The sequence below is a fragment of the Dama dama genome, chromosome 15 (genome assembly GCF_033118175.1).
Source record: "Dama dama isolate Ldn47 chromosome 15, ASM3311817v1, whole genome shotgun sequence".
Lineage (NCBI taxonomy): Eukaryota > Metazoa > Chordata > Mammalia > Artiodactyla > Cervidae > Dama > Dama dama.
In genome coordinates this window covers 83,244,227-83,263,762 of record NC_083695.1, presented here as the reverse complement: position 1 = coordinate 83,263,762, position 19,536 = coordinate 83,244,227, and the positions used below count along the sequence as shown (strand labels likewise).

General features: G+C 48.0%; 1 protein-coding gene across 2 annotated transcripts in view; it reads right to left on the bottom strand.

The window, feature by feature from the left end:
* SLC18A2 (solute carrier family 18 member A2) overlaps positions 1 to 19,536 on the bottom strand; it is a 38,787-nt gene that overhangs the window by 9,668 nt on the left and 9,583 nt on the right. For both annotated transcript variants that reach the window (XM_061162744.1, XM_061162745.1), the window contains exons 4-11: positions 17,277 to 17,335; positions 16,897 to 16,980; positions 16,515 to 16,607; positions 15,509 to 15,598; positions 15,356 to 15,399; positions 15,226 to 15,286; positions 11,614 to 11,709; positions 98 to 176 (exon numbers count right to left, since the gene is read on the bottom strand). In XM_061162744.1, the coding sequence (XP_061018727.1) occupies positions 98 to 176; positions 11,614 to 11,709; positions 15,226 to 15,286; positions 15,356 to 15,399; positions 15,509 to 15,598; positions 16,515 to 16,607; positions 16,897 to 16,980; positions 17,277 to 17,335 (606 nt within the window). The remainder of the gene's footprint in view (positions 1 to 97; positions 177 to 11,613; positions 11,710 to 15,225; positions 15,287 to 15,355; positions 15,400 to 15,508; positions 15,599 to 16,514; positions 16,608 to 16,896; positions 16,981 to 17,276; positions 17,336 to 19,536) is intronic.

The window sequence follows — 19,536 nt, the reverse complement described above, 5'->3', positions numbered from 1 at the left end:
CAGAATCAAAATAGTGAAGGTAGAAACACTTGGGGTTTTTTGAAGTAAGCAAGTTACCGTAACAGAGTGAGTGTTGAGTTGTTTCATTTCATCTTACCTCCCCATTTTGTGTGCAAGGATCCCGAAAACATTGGTTCCAATGAGATAAGAGACGCTAGCTGGCAAGAAAGCCACGCCTGTAAATTTATGAAAGGGACACCTTATCAGTACAGATATCAGTCACGTGTGAGAAAAACTAATAATTGTGAGGCACCACGCTTGTGATGAGAGCTGAGGAAATGAAGCCCTGCGACCTGCACCCAAGCAGCTAATATCCGGTGTCTGATGGAGCTAGTCTGGACCCCACACGGCTTATCCGTCCACACGAAGCCGCCAGCCGCCACGACACTCCAGAGATGAGATCCCTCCCTCTATCGTGGGCTTCATCTCGCCCCCACCTCTGCCTGGTGGCGGGCTTTACCAGGGGAGGGGGCGGTGACGGGGATAGCTCCCGGCTGTGGAGCTGTCAGCTGCCACCCCACACAGGCAGTGAGCAGTGCTGGTTATCTGCTCCCAGGTTCCTCCCTTCATGTTTGTGCAGAAGAACAAAGACACAGGCACTGACAAAAGTCAGGAACACTGAGATGAGCATAAAGAAAAAAACATTAAAATTCTCCCACGTTCTATCACTCAGATAGTACCACAGTTGTTTTCCCTTGCAAGTTCTATGTACATAAATAAATGCGTAAGCACAGGAGTTTTGTGTCTTTAAAAGAAAAATTAGTATTATACCTACGGTTCTACATCCTGCTTTTTTTTTTTAAGATTTATTTATTTATTTTTGGCTGTGCTGGGTCTTCACTGCTGGTCAGGCTTTTCCCTAGTTGCAGCGAGTGGGGCTACCCTTCCTTGCAGTGGCTTCTCTTGTTGGGGACCATGGGGTCTAGGGCCCACAGGCTTCAGCAGTTGCAGTTCCCGGGCTCTAGGACACAGGCTCAGGAGTGGCACACGGGCTTAGTTGTCCCATGGCCTGTGGGATCCTCCAGGGATCGAACCAGGGATCAAACCTGCGTCTCCTAAAATGACAGGCGGATTCTCTACCACTGAGCCACTAGAGAAGCCCCAACCTGCTTTCAATTACCTTATGGACATCTGTCCATGCCAGATAAATAAGTAAATAAGTATGTGGTCATTTTTTTGTGGCCAAATCCTATGTGACTGACAGTTTCATGGTTTCCCAGGAGAGGAACTTTGCAAGCCCCAAGCTAAGTTCACAGCTGACGAGGGCAATGGTTGTCTTGAATGTACCTCTGCCTGGAATAGGAAAGCCTACTCAAGCCAGCCCACGCTTGGTGGCCAGGGCATTTGTCCACATCAGCTCCATCTGGTCTCCATCCATCTTTAAGGCAATAGGACAATCTCTTTTCCAAAGATGGCTTTTCAAAGTTTTAACACTTCTGGTGTTTTCCCTTGAAATCCAGAAATACCAGGTTGGTTCCTAAGCCTTGTCCACAAGTGGTAAACGTTGCTTTGTTGCCAATCATCTGATTGCATAAATTAGATATGCAGAGGGATACCAGATGGTCAGCAGGTCCCCACTCACTCCAAAGGCCCAGGGCCAGAGCCCTTCTCGTACAGGCAGCTCACCAGCACACGAGCAGCAAGTGTGATCTTACCTCTCCAAAGACACACTGGCTTCCACTGCTCCCCCACAGGCACTAACTAACACAAGCCATCAAACTCTCAGATACACAGTATTGAAGGGAATCAAAAAGGGGGTATATGTAAACACACAGCAGACTGCACTTTGCTGTAAGCAGAAAGTAAAACAACATTGTAAAGAAACTGTGATCCAATAAAAATTAATTAAAAAAAAAAAAAACCCTCCAGAAAGGCCGAGCTTCCCAGAACAGAAGGGACTTCAATAAGTGATTGCTTACGGGAGCTAAATCTAAAACCAAATCATTCTAGATTTGATAATCTGGAAAATAACAATTAAATGCGATCTCATTTCGCGTTCCAGGAAACCATTTCCATCACACTTAGCAACATACAGTGGCCACATAATTGCTGGGGTGACAGGACACAGCAAACATCGCCGACAGCTCATGAGTGCTGGGCTGCGGCAAAGACAATGGCCACAACGTGGTCCTGGTCACCATAAGAGCCTCTTCAGAGGATCAGAGGACATCTGAACTACGACATGGCTGAGCTGGGGACGCACACAGGTGCCAGTGCCGTGCTCTGGGAACCAGAGTCTGCAGCTGCAAAGCTCCCCAAAGCAGCGAGTGTTTAAACCTGACCCTGGAAGGGGCATAGCAGAGAGCTAAATTAGTCTGGAGATGTAAGAAATCATGAGGGCCTTTGTCTGAGGATGAGTGTCAGGGAGGCATTAATGAATGAAGCACACAAACTATCAGAAAAGCGGCAGCATGGGTACTGTGATAAAGAGCTGCTGGCATTCAGCTTCAGCATCAGAGAAACAAAAGGAAAACAGAGGGGGAGGCCCCAGACCCACCTAAGGATGCAGCTGCCATTCTGCCCAGACAATGACTGCCCTGGGGGACTGAAATCCCAAATGAGACGATCTGGTTTTTCTAGAAAAGTTGGAATTCCAGATTCTTACATGAAGTCTCCTGATTTTTACACGTTGGCAATTCGTATTTTAAAAACATAAACCTCATGCCAACACCTGTGCCAGCCAAGCAAAACGTACTTCTAGGCTGAATTTGTCCCAGAACCTGAGCAGAGGTTGGAGAAAGTGGTTGGTACAGCATCTGGCCAGAATGGCTTGCTGGTGACTCCTGACTCCCCAGGTGAAACATGGGAAGCATCTCTGAAGCTGAAACTTCAAAGCAGGGATGCAGACAAGCTCACAGAACACCCCAGATGAGCTACATCTTCCCGAGCAAACCAGCTGGGATACTGAGCACACAGGCGTATCCTGGGAGCTGGCACACGTTATTTTCCGGCAAATAGAGCTGACCCTTGAACAATATGAGTTTGAACTGCTCAGATCATTTGCATGTAGATTTTTTCCAGTAGTAAATCCTACAGTTCTACACACCCCACGGTTGGGTGAATCCACACATGTGGAACCACAGACACCAAGGCAACTATAAATTATAGCGAATTTCCAACCGTGTGGAGGGTCAGTGCTTCTAACCCCCCAGTTGTTCAAGGGTCAGCAGTACTCTCAGACGACAAACACCAACTTCATGATTCTCTAGTCAGAAGCAAGGAATTAGGTGGCAGGCAACAAGGTGTTCATTTCAGCTGGGAATTTACCAGCTGAGGCTTGAATGGGTCACTTGAACCTCGAGACAGAGAGATGGCAACAGCTCCCACTGCACACACCTCACAGAGAGGCTTTGAAGATCACATGGCCAAGTGAGCACCAAGGGCCTTGGCACCTGCCCTCCCAGCCCGATCCCTGTGCCCTGTCACTTCACACTCACCCCACCTGACCCACCATTCACCCTGGCACGCTGACCTTCCCCACACTGCGGTAAGCTTCTGTGGGCAGGGACCACTTCATCTGTCTCCCTGCAGCCTTGCTCCACGGTGGCACACAGGAGGTGCCCAGAACCACCTGACCATTTAGAGCAAAGACCCAGAGCCAGGACATTCCCTTAACAGAGCTGAAGGCTGTCCCTCGAAGGCGCCCCCACTGGTCCGGCAGCCTGCCCCATGGGGAAACAGGCAGGGTACATGTTTAGGAGCCCAGAAGCCCCTCTTCTCCCTCCAAGGTGCGGGCAGGGCCACATGTTCTTTGGACGTCAGGCTCCGAGCTCCCGATTCATGTTCTGACACAGCCTCTGCATCCTCTGCCTTCTGGGACCTCCACTGCCTACACCATCGATGGAACCCGCCTCTCGGAACTCAAAGAGACCTCAGTGGGCCTCACGGAGGAACTGCTGCAGTGCTCCAACAGGGAGTCATCCATCTCTGCCAGACCCGGGGCTGGCAACCTACTACTTTTCCAGACAGCCTTTCAGGGGCACCTCCTAGGACAGGGCGGGCATCCTGACACCAAGCCCTAAGCCTTCCCATCATCTCCACCCACCAGCCCTGGTTCACATTACAAAGCCAAGAGCAGTGGGCTTCAACCCCCACCTCACGAGACCCTAGACCAGGAGGGGCAGAGCTGCCAGGCCTCCGGGAAAGAGCTGTGCAGCCTCCTGGCACCGGCTCCTCACCTCGGGGACAGGCCCAGCATGGGGGCTCCTCACCTGGCTGGGGGGGCCAAAGGGGCTCGGGAGAGGTGGGCAGCAAGGTGCCAAGGGCCCACATGGTGGGGGATGGAGGGAGATTTTCCCCCACACTGTAGATGACACTGCAAATGGGAACAGAAATCTGATTCTCTGAAGGAAACACAAGTCTAGCTCTGAGGCAAGGAAGGAGCCAGGTCACTGGTGGAAAGGTATGGGGCTGGGGGACCATCTGGCTGGAGAGATAAGCCCTGAAAGAGGTCCTTCCTGATGAAATCTAAGCAGCCTGTGTCCGGCTATCTAACCCGGATGGCCTGGGTCCCTGACTGACATGAAAGACTTGATGATGTTTACGTGTCTGGAGAGGAAGAGGGCCAAGCCGCTGAAGAGCCCTGCGTATGGCCAGGACACAGTCAATTAGAGCGATAAGTCAGTTAATTGGAGAAAACAGAAACACCAGAGCAGCATCTCTGCCCAGGAGCACGTGCAAAGCCAACACGTAGCTCCACTCACAGCCACGTGCCCCCCCAACACACAGGGCACCGCCTGAGGACAGCTGGAGGCCCCAGTCAGCACAGGCCAGAGGGAAAGAGCCCGAGAAAAACACCCCCCATGGCGTCATCCGCTGGTATTAGCATTGAGATGGAAGCACGTCTCATCCTTTGCAAAACCACTATTTGCTAACTTAAGGACAGAAGCCCACGCCTCCTGAGAAGCGCTGAGCTCGCCTTAGGACCCTGGAGAGCTTCCACAGTTCCTCTGCCATCTCCATAGCCAGGAAGTTCAAAGTGAGATTTCTGCTGAGAACTGGCCTTAGCTGAGCTCCCAGAATCTTTCCTCCTTCACTGAATGACTCCTGTTGTTGAGCGTTTGGTTTTATTTTTGTTTTGTGGCATAATCCACAGACCAGACAATTCTGCGTACCCTTTTAAAGCACACAGTTCACTGGGTTTTAGTATATCCACTGGGCTGTGAAACCAGCATTATGATTTAATTTCAGAATGCTTTCATCACCCCCAAAAGAAATCTCACACCCTTTAGCAGTCCCTCCACATCCAGCCCAGCTTCCAGCCATTTGGGGCTTTTTAATGAAGGATTTTTTTTTTTTTTTTAATGAAAGAACACAGAAATTCAGTGCAGACCCCCAAAGGAGCAGTCCCCAGGCCAGGAAACTGGAATAAGTCTGGAAGATGAGGGACCAGCCCCAACCAGAGGGGAGCGTTTGTGAAGACGCCTCTGCAAGGAGCATGCAAGCTCACCTGAGGAAGGTAGTGCTGTGCTATGCTCAGTCATTCAGTTGTGTCTGACTCTGCGACCCCATGGACTGCAGCCCGCCAGGCTCCTCTGTCCATGGGGATTCTCCAGGCCAGAATACTGGAGTGGGTTGCCATGACCTCCTCCAGGAGGTCTTCCCAACCCAGGAATCAAACCGGGATCTCCTGCATTGCAGGCAGATTCTTTACCAACTGAGCTACCAGAGAAGGTTGGGGGACTCTAAAAATGTAGGCTTGTTCAAAACTGAGAGTCTCCATCTGAAGATGTCAGTATGTAATGTGAAAGAACTGTGAAAAGAAACTAAATCTCCAAGAAGGACAGTTGATAAATTCTCAAAGAAATGTGTACGTGCAAGGACTAGTCTTCCAGATATTAAGCAGGATTATCAGGCTACAGTAATTAAATAGTAAGGTATTGACAAGGGGATACAGGCAGACAAATGGAACACAAGAGAGAAATCCAGAAACAGACCCGAGAACATATGGTCATTTCCAGCAAGTGGGACATGGGAAATATCAGATGGACTCCAGGGGCGCCTGGCTGTAGAGCTGGCTGGCTATAAAGAAAACAGTTACACTAGGTCCTTGTCACACTCTTATACAGCAAAAACCAAGAGTTAAATGCAAAAAAAAAAGAAAAGCGCAACTCATACATTTATTGAAGGAAACTCAGCAAAACAATAATCTTGACATAGGAAAGGCCTTCCTGAACCTGACTTTGAAATGATGGAGAAGCCTGCTAAATCTGACTTAGGGCATTTTAAATGTTCCAAGTGGCAAAAAGAAAAAGAAAGAAAAACAAAAAAACCTAAGAACACCTATTAAGTCAAAAGACAGACAACAAAGGGCCATATCTGCAAAACATCTGATAAAGATTAATATCTGAACATACAAAGAACACAACTTTTTTAAAAAGGATGAAACAATAGAAAAAATGGGCAAAGGATATCAATCAGAAATTCACAGTAAAGGGAATACATATGGATAATAAACATATGAAAAGGTGCTCAATTTCACTCACAAAGCAGAAATAAATCAATATGAGACCCCCTTTCTCACATACACTCAATGGGGAAAGGCTGATAACACCTATTTTAGGGCAAGGCCACCAAATATCAAAACACAATTTAAGTTTAGGAATTTGCCCTATAGACATAGGTACTTTCAAACTTGAGTAGGAATACATGGAAAGGCTATTTCACTGCAGTGTGGATTCTAATGGCAAAAACTGGAATGAAACCAAATGTTCAGCTAAGGACAGGTGGAAAATGTATGGTATAATCATAACACAGAACAGAAGGAAATCACTAGTAGGAATGATGGGGACGTCCCTGGTGGTCCAGCGGCTAAGATGGCGCACTCCCAATGCAGGGGGCCCAGGTTCGATCGCTGGTCAAGGATCCAGATTCCACATGTAGCAACTAAGTGTTGGCCCACCACAACTAAAGATCCTGCTCAGCCAAATAAATAAATAAATATTTAAATTTTAAAAAGGAATGATGTTGTTTAGTTGCCGAGTCATTTCTGACTCTTTTGTGACCCCCCTGGACAGTAGCCCAGCAGGCTCCTCTGTCCATGGAATTCTCTTGGCAAGAACACTGGAAGGGGTTGCCATTTCCTTCTCCAAGAGATCTTCCTGACCCAGGGATTGAACATGCATCTCCTGCATTACAGGCAGATTCTTTACCACTGAGCCATCTGGGAAGCCAGATTCAGTTAAACAGGGCAGACTGAATCTACAGCGTTTTCTAAATTCCACTTAAATTTTAGTAAAGGAATAAAAGAAAACTATAGACCCTCCCCTCTCTGCTCAAGGAGAAACAAAATGAAAAAGCAAAATGCTGTGAGAGGGAGGATCAACCAGAGGGAGAGAAGTGAGGGACACGGCAGAGAGCTCTGGAACCTTCCACCCGCACACAGAATGGGCAGAGGCAGTGAGACCTTTGTGCCTCAGAACCCAGGAAGTTCAGGAGCTGAAGGTCCAGGTGCTGTGAACGTAAGGCTGAGAGCACAGGCTGTCAACCAGAAAGAGGGCTGTTCTAAGACTGGTTGAACCGCCCCCTCACCCGCCCCGTCCTCAGAGGTTCACCTGGCAGGAGACAGTTTCTTGAGAGAAACTGAACTGAAGAGGTTCAAAGACCCCAGATAATGACACAGGAGGCTGAAACAGGAGGTGGACAGAGTCTTCCTACTAAATAGTAAGAGGATACTCTTTCAACAACCTCATCACCACCCTCCCAACACACACACAAAACCACTCAGAGAAAATACGAAAGGTCGCTTCAAATGTATGACACGTGACACCAATTATAAAAGCTCAATAGAGTTTGGAGGGTGAAGATGAAGAAATCCTTGGAAACAGGAAAGGCAAGATAAGAAATTAAAGTATAAAATGTAGGGTCCAACATCTGACCAACCAGAGCACCAGAAAAGAGCAGAGAGAAAATGGAAGAGGGGTAGGATTAAAGAAATAATATAAAAACGTCTCCCAGAACTGAAAAAAAGGGGTTTCCCAAGTGAGGAGGCTGACCATGCTAATGCCCAGCAGAGTGGAGGAAAACAAGACTCCTGTCAATCACCATCGTGGATGCTCAAAACCTAGGGACAAACAGAAGACCCTTCAAGCTCCTACAGAAGATGGGGAATGAGGACACTGGCCTCCTCAACAGCGACCCTGGCTGCCAGAAGACAACAGGCCAGTGGCCTCAAAACTCTGAAGGACTTCCCTGGTGGTCAAGTGGTTGGGGCTCCATACTCCCAAGGCAGGGAGCATGGGTTTGATTCCTGGTTGGGAAACTAAGATCCCACATGCCACACAGTGCATCAAAAAAAATTTTTTTTTAAGATTCTGAAGGAAAAGCACTTCCAACCTAGGATTATACACCCAAACAGACTAGGTCAATCAAACTCAGGATAAAACTGAGGTAAGGATGCATGTGTGTGTGCTAAGTTGCTTCAGTCATGACCGACTCTTTGCAGCCTTATGGACTGTAGCCCACCAGGCTCCTCTGTCCATGGGATTCTCCAGGCAAGAACACTGGAGTGGGGTGCCATCCCCTCCTCTATAAAGACACTTTCAGATATGCAGGATCCCAGAGAACTTTTACCTGCCATGCATTCCCCCCTCAGGAAGCTGCTGGAGGATGTGTTCCAGCATAATGAGAATGTAAACCAAAGAGACGAATGCAGAAGAGGAGGGTACAGGGGACAGAAGAGAGGCAAAGAAGATGCCCAGATATTAGAAGAGAAAAGTCTCAGGATGGCCTAGAGAGCAAGTCTAGACTGGAGCAGGAAAAGAGAATGACGTGGAACAGATGTCCACAAACAAGCAGAAACACAGAAAGGTTAGGTCTGTGAATGCACTTAGCTACATTTAGAGGGTCTCTCATCTCTGCATGAGAGTTTGAAGGATATATTCATAAATGCTACATAGGAATCTAAGGAAATAGAAAGACAGCAATTACTACCTCCAAGAAAAACAAGCAATTTGTAAAAGAGAGAGAAACTACTAGTAGTCCAGTAGTTAAGACTCCACACTTCCACTGCAGGGGCCCTGGGTTCAATCCCTGGTTGGGGAACTAGATTACACACACACACAAAGGAAATAATCACAGAACCCTACACAGCTCATCTCTGAACAATATTTACACAGTGATAGTAATGTCAACACTGAAAACCAATGTAAACAAAACCTGTTATAGAACTGGTTTAGGAGAACAGAGGATGAGAAAACACGTGAGTTGTTTGTTTGATATTCTCAGGTAGAGCAATAATGGCATTAAAGCCTCATTTATTATATTAGGAAGCTGGTGGACAAGTCAGAAATTGGAAAATCAAAAAATAAGGGTGTACACATTATTGAGAGACATAAAGGAATTAGCAGAAGAAACAACTAAAAGAGCTGAGGGTGAACAAAATTTGAGGAAGGGATTGGAGATGAGAAGGCATTCAGAAAAGACTGCTGTCTTCAGACGCACAGAACAGACTTCTGGACTCTGTGGGGGAAGGCGAGGGTGGGATGTTTCGAGAGAACAGCATCGAAACACGTATATTATCTAGGGTGAAACAGATCACCAGCCCAGGCTGGATGCATGAGACAAGTGCTCAGGCCTGGTGCACTGGGAAGACCCAGAGGAATCAGGTAGAGAGGGAGGTGGCAGGAGGGATCGGGATGAGGAATACATGTAAATCCATGGATGATTCATGTCATTGTATGACAAAAACCACTACAATATTGTAAAGTAATTAGCCTCCAACTAATAAAAATAAATGGAAAAAAAAAATAAGACTGCTGTCTTTTTACTATGACTTGTGTAATATTTTACTTAAAAATTATGTACATGTGTAATTTTGATAAAAACTAAATTTAACTGTGATAAGTAAATCTACCCATTCGGACACAGAAACATGAAAAAACAAGAAGTCACACAGTGATGTAAATGAAAAGATTTCACGTGGGTTGGGTTTTCAAGCATTTCACATGGATGGCACAGAGCCAGAAGACACAGAATTGTTAACAGTGACTGTCACAGAGGCCTGGGCTAGGAGAAGGGGAAAGATGCACATGAGATTTTTTAAAAAATTTTACTTCCTCATTCCCTGTACTTTGGTTTTGACCAATAAGCATGAAAGCAAAAGTGAAAGTCTCTTAGTCGTGTCTGACTCTTTGTGAGTCCATGGGCTATACAGTCCATGGAATTCTCCAGACCAGAATACTGGACTGGATAGCCGTTCCCTTCTCCAGAGGATCTTCCCAATCCAGGGATCGAACCCAGGATTCCTGCATTGCATGCGAATTCTTTACCAGCTAACTTACCAAGGAAGCCACCAATAAGCATGAATTACTCTATAAATAAAAAATACTCTAAAAAATTCATCCTCTTAAAAACCAAGTTTGTAATGGATAAAGATGATGTGGTATATATATAAAATGGAATACTACTCAGCCATAAAAAGAATGAAATAATGCCATTCCAGCAACATGTATGGACCTAGAGATTATCATACTAAAGGAAGTAACTCAAACAGAGAAAGACAAATAGCATATGATACCACTTATGTGTGGAATCTAAAATTTGACACAAATGAACTTATTTAGGAAACAGAAACAGACTTAGACATGGAAGACAAAATACATAGTTAGCAAACAGGGAAGGTGGGGGAGGTATAAATTAGGAGTTTGGTATTAGCAGATACAAATTACTACATACAAAATAAAGAAACAACAAGGGCCTACTCTACAGCACAGAGGACTATACTCAATATCTTGTAATAAACCATAATGTAAAAGAATATGTATATATATGCTTGGGCCTTCGTAGGAGGCACAGTGGTAAAGAATCTGTCTGCCAATATAGGAGACATGAGAGACTCAGGTTTGATCCCTGGGTAGGAAAAATCTGGAGAAGGAAATTTGCTGGAAAACTCTAAGGACAGAGGAGCCTGGTGGGCTACAGTTTGCAGAGTCACGAAGACTCAAACGTGACTGAGTGACTAAGCACGCATGCACGTATAACTGGATCACTGTGCTGTACATCGAAAACTAACAAAAACGTGTAAATCAACGATACTCAATTTTTAAAAAAACTGTTTAGTTGCTAAGTTGTGTCTGACTCTTCAGCAGCCCCATGGACTATAGCCCGCCAGGCTCCTCTGTCCATGGGATTTCCCAGGCACGATTACAAGAGTGGGTTGCCATTTCCTTCTCCAGAGGATCTTCCTGACCCAGGGACCAACCTGAATCTCCTGCACTGCAAGTGGATTCTTTACCACCGAGCCACTAGGGAAGCCCTCTTGAAAAATAAAACTAAGTTTCTTGTTATTCTTTTTTCCATAAATGTGATTGCTGTCCACATATATTTAATACAATAGTTCAGCTTCAGAAACATGAGGAAATACTGAATGCATTTTTTCTCTCTCATTTCTGCTCTTTCAGGCAGAATTAACTGCATCTCTATCAGGCATGATGCAAAAACTGGAGTTGAAAGAAACCCCAAAGCTCATTGCTAACCTAAGCACTGATCCCCTTAAGTGTCAAACAGAAACAATTGCTTTACCATCCTGCCACCAGCAGCTCAGCAGGGCTACAATAATGAGCCCTCCCCTGGGGACAACAGTTCTAGAATCAGAAGTGCCCGGCCCAGTCTTACCCAGCTGCCACTTGTGGGAACACATGGTCTCCATCATCCAGATGGGCAGGGCTGGCTCCAACATGGCAATCCCCATGTTTGCGAAGCAGATGGACCCTTTAAGGGAGAAAGAGGGTTAGTGTCCTTCTGTTTGGGGTCTCCAGTGTCCCCTACCATTCCCAAACACAGCTAAATCCTATGTGCCCACAGCCAGAACAATCAGCTCAGATACCCAGAACTTCTACTTTTGTAAGAATAACAGATCCAGGGGATAGTGGGAAGGGTTGTTTCTTTTAAGTATTACTATTACTTAAGACAGCTAACATCTCAGAGTCATAAAGTTTGGAACTGGAGAAAGGCTTAGCGATCACCAGGTTTAAACTTTCCCAATTTATTAGGGAAGTAATGTGCTTGAGGCCACTCAGCAGCTCAGACTGATCACACATAGACTCAGGCAACCTGAGGCTCCTACACTTTGTGCAATCACACAGATATTTCTAAGGATGCCCCTGGTTGCTTGAAATTCCAGTGCATTCGGTGCAAATATGCTGGTGAGGAATTTTTCTTTTAAAACAACTATACCTATAGGGTATCATTACTGTCTTAACCAGAACCCTTTGTAAATGCAGAACCTTTGGGGAAAACACACACATACACTGCTGTCCCCATTATTCTGAAAGCTTCCTATGCTGTGCGCTGTGAATCCTCTAATTTTCTAGACTTCGGATTCAAAGAACATCGTGCAACCATAATTAAGGTGCTTACAGAAGAAGAAAGATGTTTTTTTTCAATCTTTGTAAATTTAAAGACAGAACATAAAAATGATATTGAAGTGGCTGAACTACCTTCACTCACCTATTTGGTGTTTCCTTAGATTCTGTATTTGTCTATTTGACATTAACTATAGGGCCAAACTAACAAACCAGGGTTGTTCATGTCTCCCCTGTGATCCAGAGCCCATACTCTGAGCTCCCTCTTTATTAACTCCGACCCAGGACACCAGTATCCCCTCCCCACCCTAAATTCACCCAGGGAACTGGGGAGGGCACCCAAACTGGGATTAGTGAAACTAGCCCACCCTAAGCTTCTTACCCTGCCCTGATATTCACATAGAAGCTCCTAGGATCTGGCCTGGGCTTTCCCCAGCCCCTTTCTGCCTCCTGACCAAACCAGTTGCGCATGTGGCCCTGAGCAGTGTGGCATGCTCCCTTTTCTTTGGAAATGCAACTAATAAAATCTTCCTTCAGTGGTATTGACCTCTCTTGTGTCATCACTCAGTCACCTCCATAAACTAACAAATGAGACACACCAGGCTTGCAACTAACCCCTCCCGCTGGCCAGGCTGCCTGGACCTATGATGGCCTGACATTGAGTGCTGGCTGGGTCTCTGTACTTCCTCCATGGTGGGTGGGTGTCGCGTAGGAACAAGACAGGTCAGAGAAGGTCAGAGAGAGGCAGGGGCAGGAAGGTCACAGGCAGCAACCCCTGCCCACATGCCTGCCCCAAAGTACAGGGTGGCGTCTCTGGGCCCCCACCTCTCACCACACATGTCCTCACCCCCAGCTCAGACGGCCAGGGCTCCAGGGGAATCCCAGCTCTGGAATGTTCCCTGTGTCTTGCAGGGGGCCCACAGAAGGCCCCCTCCAGGAGGCAGTCACCACTCTAGGCCTACCACCCTTTGGTCAACAGGTATGACAGAGAAGGTCTAGACCAGGGTCACATGTGTGCCGCCTTAACCAAACCCAGTGGCAGATGGCGTAACAAAACCAGCCTGGGTATATGGGTCAACCCGTCTTGTAATTCACCCCACCTGCCCCTCTCCTGCTTTGTAACAAAACGTTCGCTCTCTACCTCTGTGTCTCTATTATTTCTGCTTTGTAAATAAGATCCTCTGTACCAACTTTTTCAGATTCCACATGGGCGTATACACGCTATTGATACTATGTATAAAATAGATAACTAAGGAGAACCTACTGTATACCACAGGGAACTCTACTCAATGCTCTGTGATGACCTAAGCGGCAAGAAAATCCAAAAAAGGAGGGGTGTGCTTAGTCTCCCAGTCACGTTTGAATTTTTGTGACCCCATGGACTGTAGCCCACCAGGCTCCTTTGTTCATGGGGATTCTCCAGGCGAGAATGCTGGAGTGGGTTGCCAAGCTTGCCTCAAAAAAGGAGGGATATATATATGTGTGTGTATATATATATATACATATATATGTATATATATAAGGCTATGGTTTTTCCAGTGGTCATGTATGGATGTGAGAGTTGGACTGTGAAGAGAGCTGAGTGCCGAAAAATTGATGCTTTTGAACTATGGTGTTGGAGAAGACTCTTGAGAGTCCTTTGGACTGCAAGGAGATCCAACCAGTCCATCCTGAAGGAGATCAGTCCTGGGTGTTCATTGAAAGGACTCATGTTGATGCTGAAACTCCAATACTTTGGCCACCTCATGAGAAGAGTTGACTCACTGGAAAAGACCCTGATGCTGGGAGGGATTGGGGGCAGGAGGAGAAGGGGACAACAGAGGATGAGATGGCTGGATGGCATCACCGACTCGATGGACATGGGTTTGAGTAAACTCCGGGAGTTGGTGATGGACAGGGAGGTCTGGTGTGCTGTGGTTCATGGGGTCGCAAAGAGTCAGACATGACTGAGCGACTGAACTGAACTGAAATATATATATATATACACACATACACACACACACACACACATTTAACTGATTTGCTTCATTACACAGCAAAAACTAATACTATAAAGCACTATAAAGCAACTATATGCCAATAAAAAATTTAAAATATTAAAAAAATAAAATAAAAAACAGCCTGAGGTTTTGAGAATGGCTGAATCTGAATGGCCTCAGGCAGGAGTGCCTTGGCTCGCCCAGGCTCCCTGCGGCCCTCACGTCTGTGACCCCTGCTTAGAGACACCTAACCCTAACGGGAAGGAACCCACACTGCACAGCTCCCCTGCCCCCAAGGGCTGCTGCTGACCCTGTGTCCAGGCCCAGGCCACATAAGGCTGGTCCCTCACCAGGCAGTCCCAGGCCTGGGTCACCGGGATGGTCCTAGGAGGAGGGTCACTTGGATGGATACAGCCCATTATCCCCCGCAAGAGCCACAGCACTCCGGGGCATCCTCTGAGCCCATCTCTGCTAAGAACACAAAGGATGTCTTTTCCGGCCACCGCACAGGATACCCTCTGCAGAAAGGGCGTGCCCCTTCGCCCTCCAGTGCCCTGCTGTCAGTCTCCATCCACAGATGCCAAGGTGAATCAGACCACCCACCTAAGATGCCTGCAGGGAGCCCACGGACCCATGCCGGAAGCTCGAGGCCAAACAGCGATGCCCGCTAACACAAACACAGAGAACAAACTTGGCCCAAACATCCTCCGTGGAGGGCATCTCTGTGACGCAGACTGCTTTGCCCCAAATGCAAAACAACAAAGGAGCTTGGCTGCGTCAGAAATCAACAACAGAAGAAAAACATTTCTTCTGACGTGTGACCCCTTTGTGCCTTTTATGTTTTTCTACAGCCCAATGTTTCCAACAGCAAAACCAACAGTGATCCTCGCCACCCGCCTCCACCTGCTTGGCAGGGAAGAGCTGGGGTGCTGGGGGAGCCCCACCTGCAGCGATGAGGATGTACGGGTCCCTCAGCAGGGTGGTGAGCGGCGTCCCCTTCTGGCTCTGTCGGGAAAACAGGGGTTAGAAGAGGCCGCGCGGCCACCACAGCGCCCACCTGGCCCTGTTGCTCACCTCTGGCTGCACCCGGGACGGCTGGAGCACAAAGAGCTGAATGGCTACGGGAGGAAAAAGAAGAGGCGTGGCCCCGAGCACCTGCCCACAAGGATGCTGAGCCCGAGGCCCCCGAGATCACGGCCAGGGGTCCCAGGGGACTCACTCACTCACCTCCATCCAAGAGCACCAGGGCAGCCAGGACCAGGAACGGAGCTGTCTTCCCCACAAACTCATATAGCACACTCCCAAAGGGGGGGCCCACTGCGAGGAAGACGGAGCGGGGCTGGTATCAGGCCCCGGACTGCCGACCACCCCTCAGCCAGAACCCTCCTCTTTGTGCTTCTCCCTCTATGCGTGCTCAGTCGCGTCCGACTCTTTGTGACCCCATGGACTGTAGCTCACCAGGATCCTCTGTCCATGGGATTTCCCAGGCAAGAATACTGGAGTGGGTTGCCATTTCCTACTCCAGGGGATCTTCCCGACCCAGAGAGCAAACCCTCCTCTCCTGCATCTCCTGCATCGGCAGGCAAATTCTTTACCACAAACATCCCCTGGGAAGCCCCCCTACTTGGTTCCAGACAGTATGTGAAAGGACCACCCTGTATTCTGTTCAGGAGTGTTAAACCACCCTGGCAACTCCTCTAAGTGGTTTTACACCTGAGACATGGGCAAGAGCCTATGAGGGAAACCCCACAAGCAAAGGTCAGAGAGAAATAAGGCCCAGGCACAGACATGCACAGGAAAATGGGCCAGGGAGGACTGCAGGGTCCTTACAAAGCAGCAGACAGGGAGGGACTGTGGGCTCCCAGATGAAGGTCAGGAAGGTACAGAGGAGGCAGATGACCTGGATCTGTCAGGGAAGGTGTCTGTTCCTGGTCTGGGAGCTCAGCCAGGGCAAGTCGGGGAGGCAGGCTCAGAAAGAGGGAAAGTCCTCGGGTGGGATGGAAACTCAGAGAATGTTCTAGGACAGGGACCTTGGCAGGGCATTCTGTTCAAGACTTGTTTTCATCTGGATCAGGGAGAGAGGACTGGGGAGCCCAGAACTGCCCAGGTCAGGACACGTCCCATTTTTCAAAGACTCCATGAAAGCAGGGAGGAAACAGAGGACAGTAGAGTGAAAAGGGGCTCATTGTCCAACACAGGACAGACCCTTCCCTCTACTGTGGCCCTCACCCACCTAGGACCCCCATGGCCAGGCCGCCCAGGGCGATCCCCATGGCGTTGCCTCTCTCCTCGTCATCTGTGTACACGCTGGCCAGCATGCCCATCCCTAATCAGGGAAAGAAACGGTGACAGCCAAGCTCTGGAAGCAACAGAATTATCTTCATGACTCACAACCCTGCCCACCCCAGCCCAGACTGTGGTCTTCCCACACCTGCCAGACCAACAAAACATAAGGTCAAGCTACATCCAAAAACCCACCACCCACCACCACCCATACCCTAACTGCCTGAATTATTCCAGCTCATTCTGTAAAGGGTCGCCAGCCAAGGCAATGCCCATGGTCCTCCCACAGACCAAAGCCCCTGGGACACGGACTTAGTCGGTTCCACACCTACCAGCTACAGACGAGCAGGAGGAACCGATGCCCTGCAGGGACCTGGCGATCAGCAGGAAGGCGTAGCTGCGGGAGAAGGCGAACACTGCGGAGAGAGTGGCCAGGCCACGGTCAGTGTAGACCCGGCTGGCATGGTGACCAAATATGCTCAAACAGGACCCTCCTGAAGGCTTCCCTTAACCAGATGGGGGTACTTCTGGATTAACCACATCATGCTTTGGCTCCCTGAAGACCTCACCCACCCTGAAGACCCTCACCCCTTTCTGCAATTGTTGCCAACATACCTACCCCCGCCCCCATCCCAGCTGTGTTCTCAATTCCCAGCCTGTGGTGGTCAGCCCCCGGTGACCCAAACTCAGAAGGCAAACGTCAGACACTTACTAACTGTTGAGATAAACATGATGCAGAATCCCGTGAACATGGGAATTGGGTAGCCAATTCTGCAAAACAGAACCACAGAGAGAACCTAGTGACTGCTCCGTATTTTTTTTTTTTTTTAAGCCTTTCTATTGAGTTTCTCCTGTTAGCCTTTGGGATCAGGTGGATAAGCATCTGGTCAACTTTTCTAAAAATTCATATAGTTGGTGCTTCCTCTGTGACCTTTTGGTGTTTGACTGTCTTGGAACGTGAATACATTTAGGGACTGCCACTCTGAGGGGAAATTTCTCTGGCATAAATGTTAATAAAATCTTGGCAAGTAACCCAGAACACATTCAAATACACAGCCCCTGTTTCCAGCATTTTGTAAAACTTTCTTTAATTATAGTCTTGGCTAGAGCTTCCCCAGAGGGACAGCTGCAATCAAATGATTCTAGTAAAAGGTCATCAAGAGATTCCATGGGCAGCAGACACAACTGCAGTACGTCTAAGAGGCATCAGGAAACAAGGACAATCCCAAATCTATCTTCACCTTGACCCTGATAAGGCTAGCTAAGAAAGACAGGTCTTGTTTTCTGTGCAAAAATCTCAACATCCTAATTGCTCCATAAGACCACAGAGCATAGGGCTCTGCCACCAGGCAGACAGGAGAGGTGGGGAGACCTCAGTGTCTGGGTATCACACCCTTGGCTGGACACCTGCCTTGCCATTTAACTCAAGTAGATCCCCCCACCCAGGCTCAAAGAGAGACCACCACCCACTTCCCAGAGGTGGACTGCTATGTCCCTTCAGTCATGTCCCACTCTTTGCAACCCCATGTAGCCCACCAGGCTCCTCCGTCCGTGGGATTCTCCAGGCAAGAATACTGGAGCAGGTTGCCATTTCCTCCTCCAGGGGATCTTCCTGACCCAGGGAGTGAATCCACATCTCTTATGCCTCCTGCACTGACAGGGGGGTTCTTTACCATTGGTACCACCGCGGAAGTGGAGTGGGTATGACATGAGACACGGCTATTAAACTGCTACCAGGGCACCCGGAACATGAAAAATGCTTCAGAAATTTTGCTTCATCCCTCATTCTCTTCCTGTTTTCCCCACCCGTTTCTGCAGATTAAGCAGCTTGGTCCCTGTCATACAGATGGTACATGAGAGTGAAGCGATTTCCTGCCCCTTGGCCTCCTTTCTGCTAGGAAAAAGGGAAAAAGGCAGAAAAAAGTAGGGGCCAGGACTGGCTGAGCGACAGCCCTAGAGGAGATCTGTGTCACAGCCCAGAATAGCCCTGAGCATCTCCAGGCCTCATCTTCCTCCAGCCCTAGACACTCCAGACCCTGGAGAGAAACCCAATGAGGAACAAGGAGCCCTGAGTCCCAGTCACACAGCCTGGGAGGGCTCTTCTACGCCAAGCTGGAATAAAAAATCAACAATACCTTCACCTAAGGTTACACTCCATTCTCCAAGCACTTCCACCCATGAGCTCCCTGATTTGATAAGAGCAGACAGACTACTTCCCCATGTTACAGATGAGGTATAAAAAACTGACTTACTGATGTCTTAGGGCTAATTCCATTCAGGGCCATTCTAACTAGTCCTTCTCCTTGCAGACTTACTTTATTAACCTCCCCAGGTAGCCAAAAGGCATATGTGGTTTTGAACAGAACCTTCTAAAAGTTCTGGTCACACTTATATAATTTTTTAACTGCTTCATGTGCATCCAGAAAACAAATAGCATCATAAAATCCTCACATTCTCACGCAATCACCACCCCACAAACCGACGCAAAGACTCCTCTACTGTGACCTGAAGTGAGCTTGTAACTCACAAAGCAGGCTTTGAAGCCAATCTCTTGAACTAGGAAAGATACCAAGGTGCTGAACTGCAGTTCAAATGCCATTGAATGACAGCTGCTTGTCTCCACCAGCCCTGAGCTGACTGCTCTGTGCTCTTACTTCTGTGGGCAAAAGAAACCTGCTCACAACACCAGATCCAACACGGCACTAATGGAAAATGATGAAGGAAACTTCCAGGAGGCTCAGAGAGAAGTCACAGGCAGTTTATTTTCTCAGCAACTATTGCATGTCCATAAAGAAGGCTGAGCACCAAAGAATTGATGCTTTTGAACTGTGGTGCTGAAGAAGACTTTTGAGAGCCCCCTGGACTGCACGGAGATCAAGCTAGTCAATCCTAAAGGAAATCAACCCTGAATGTTCACTGGAAGGACTGATGCTGAAGGTGAAGCTCCAATACTTTGGCACCTGCTGCAAAAA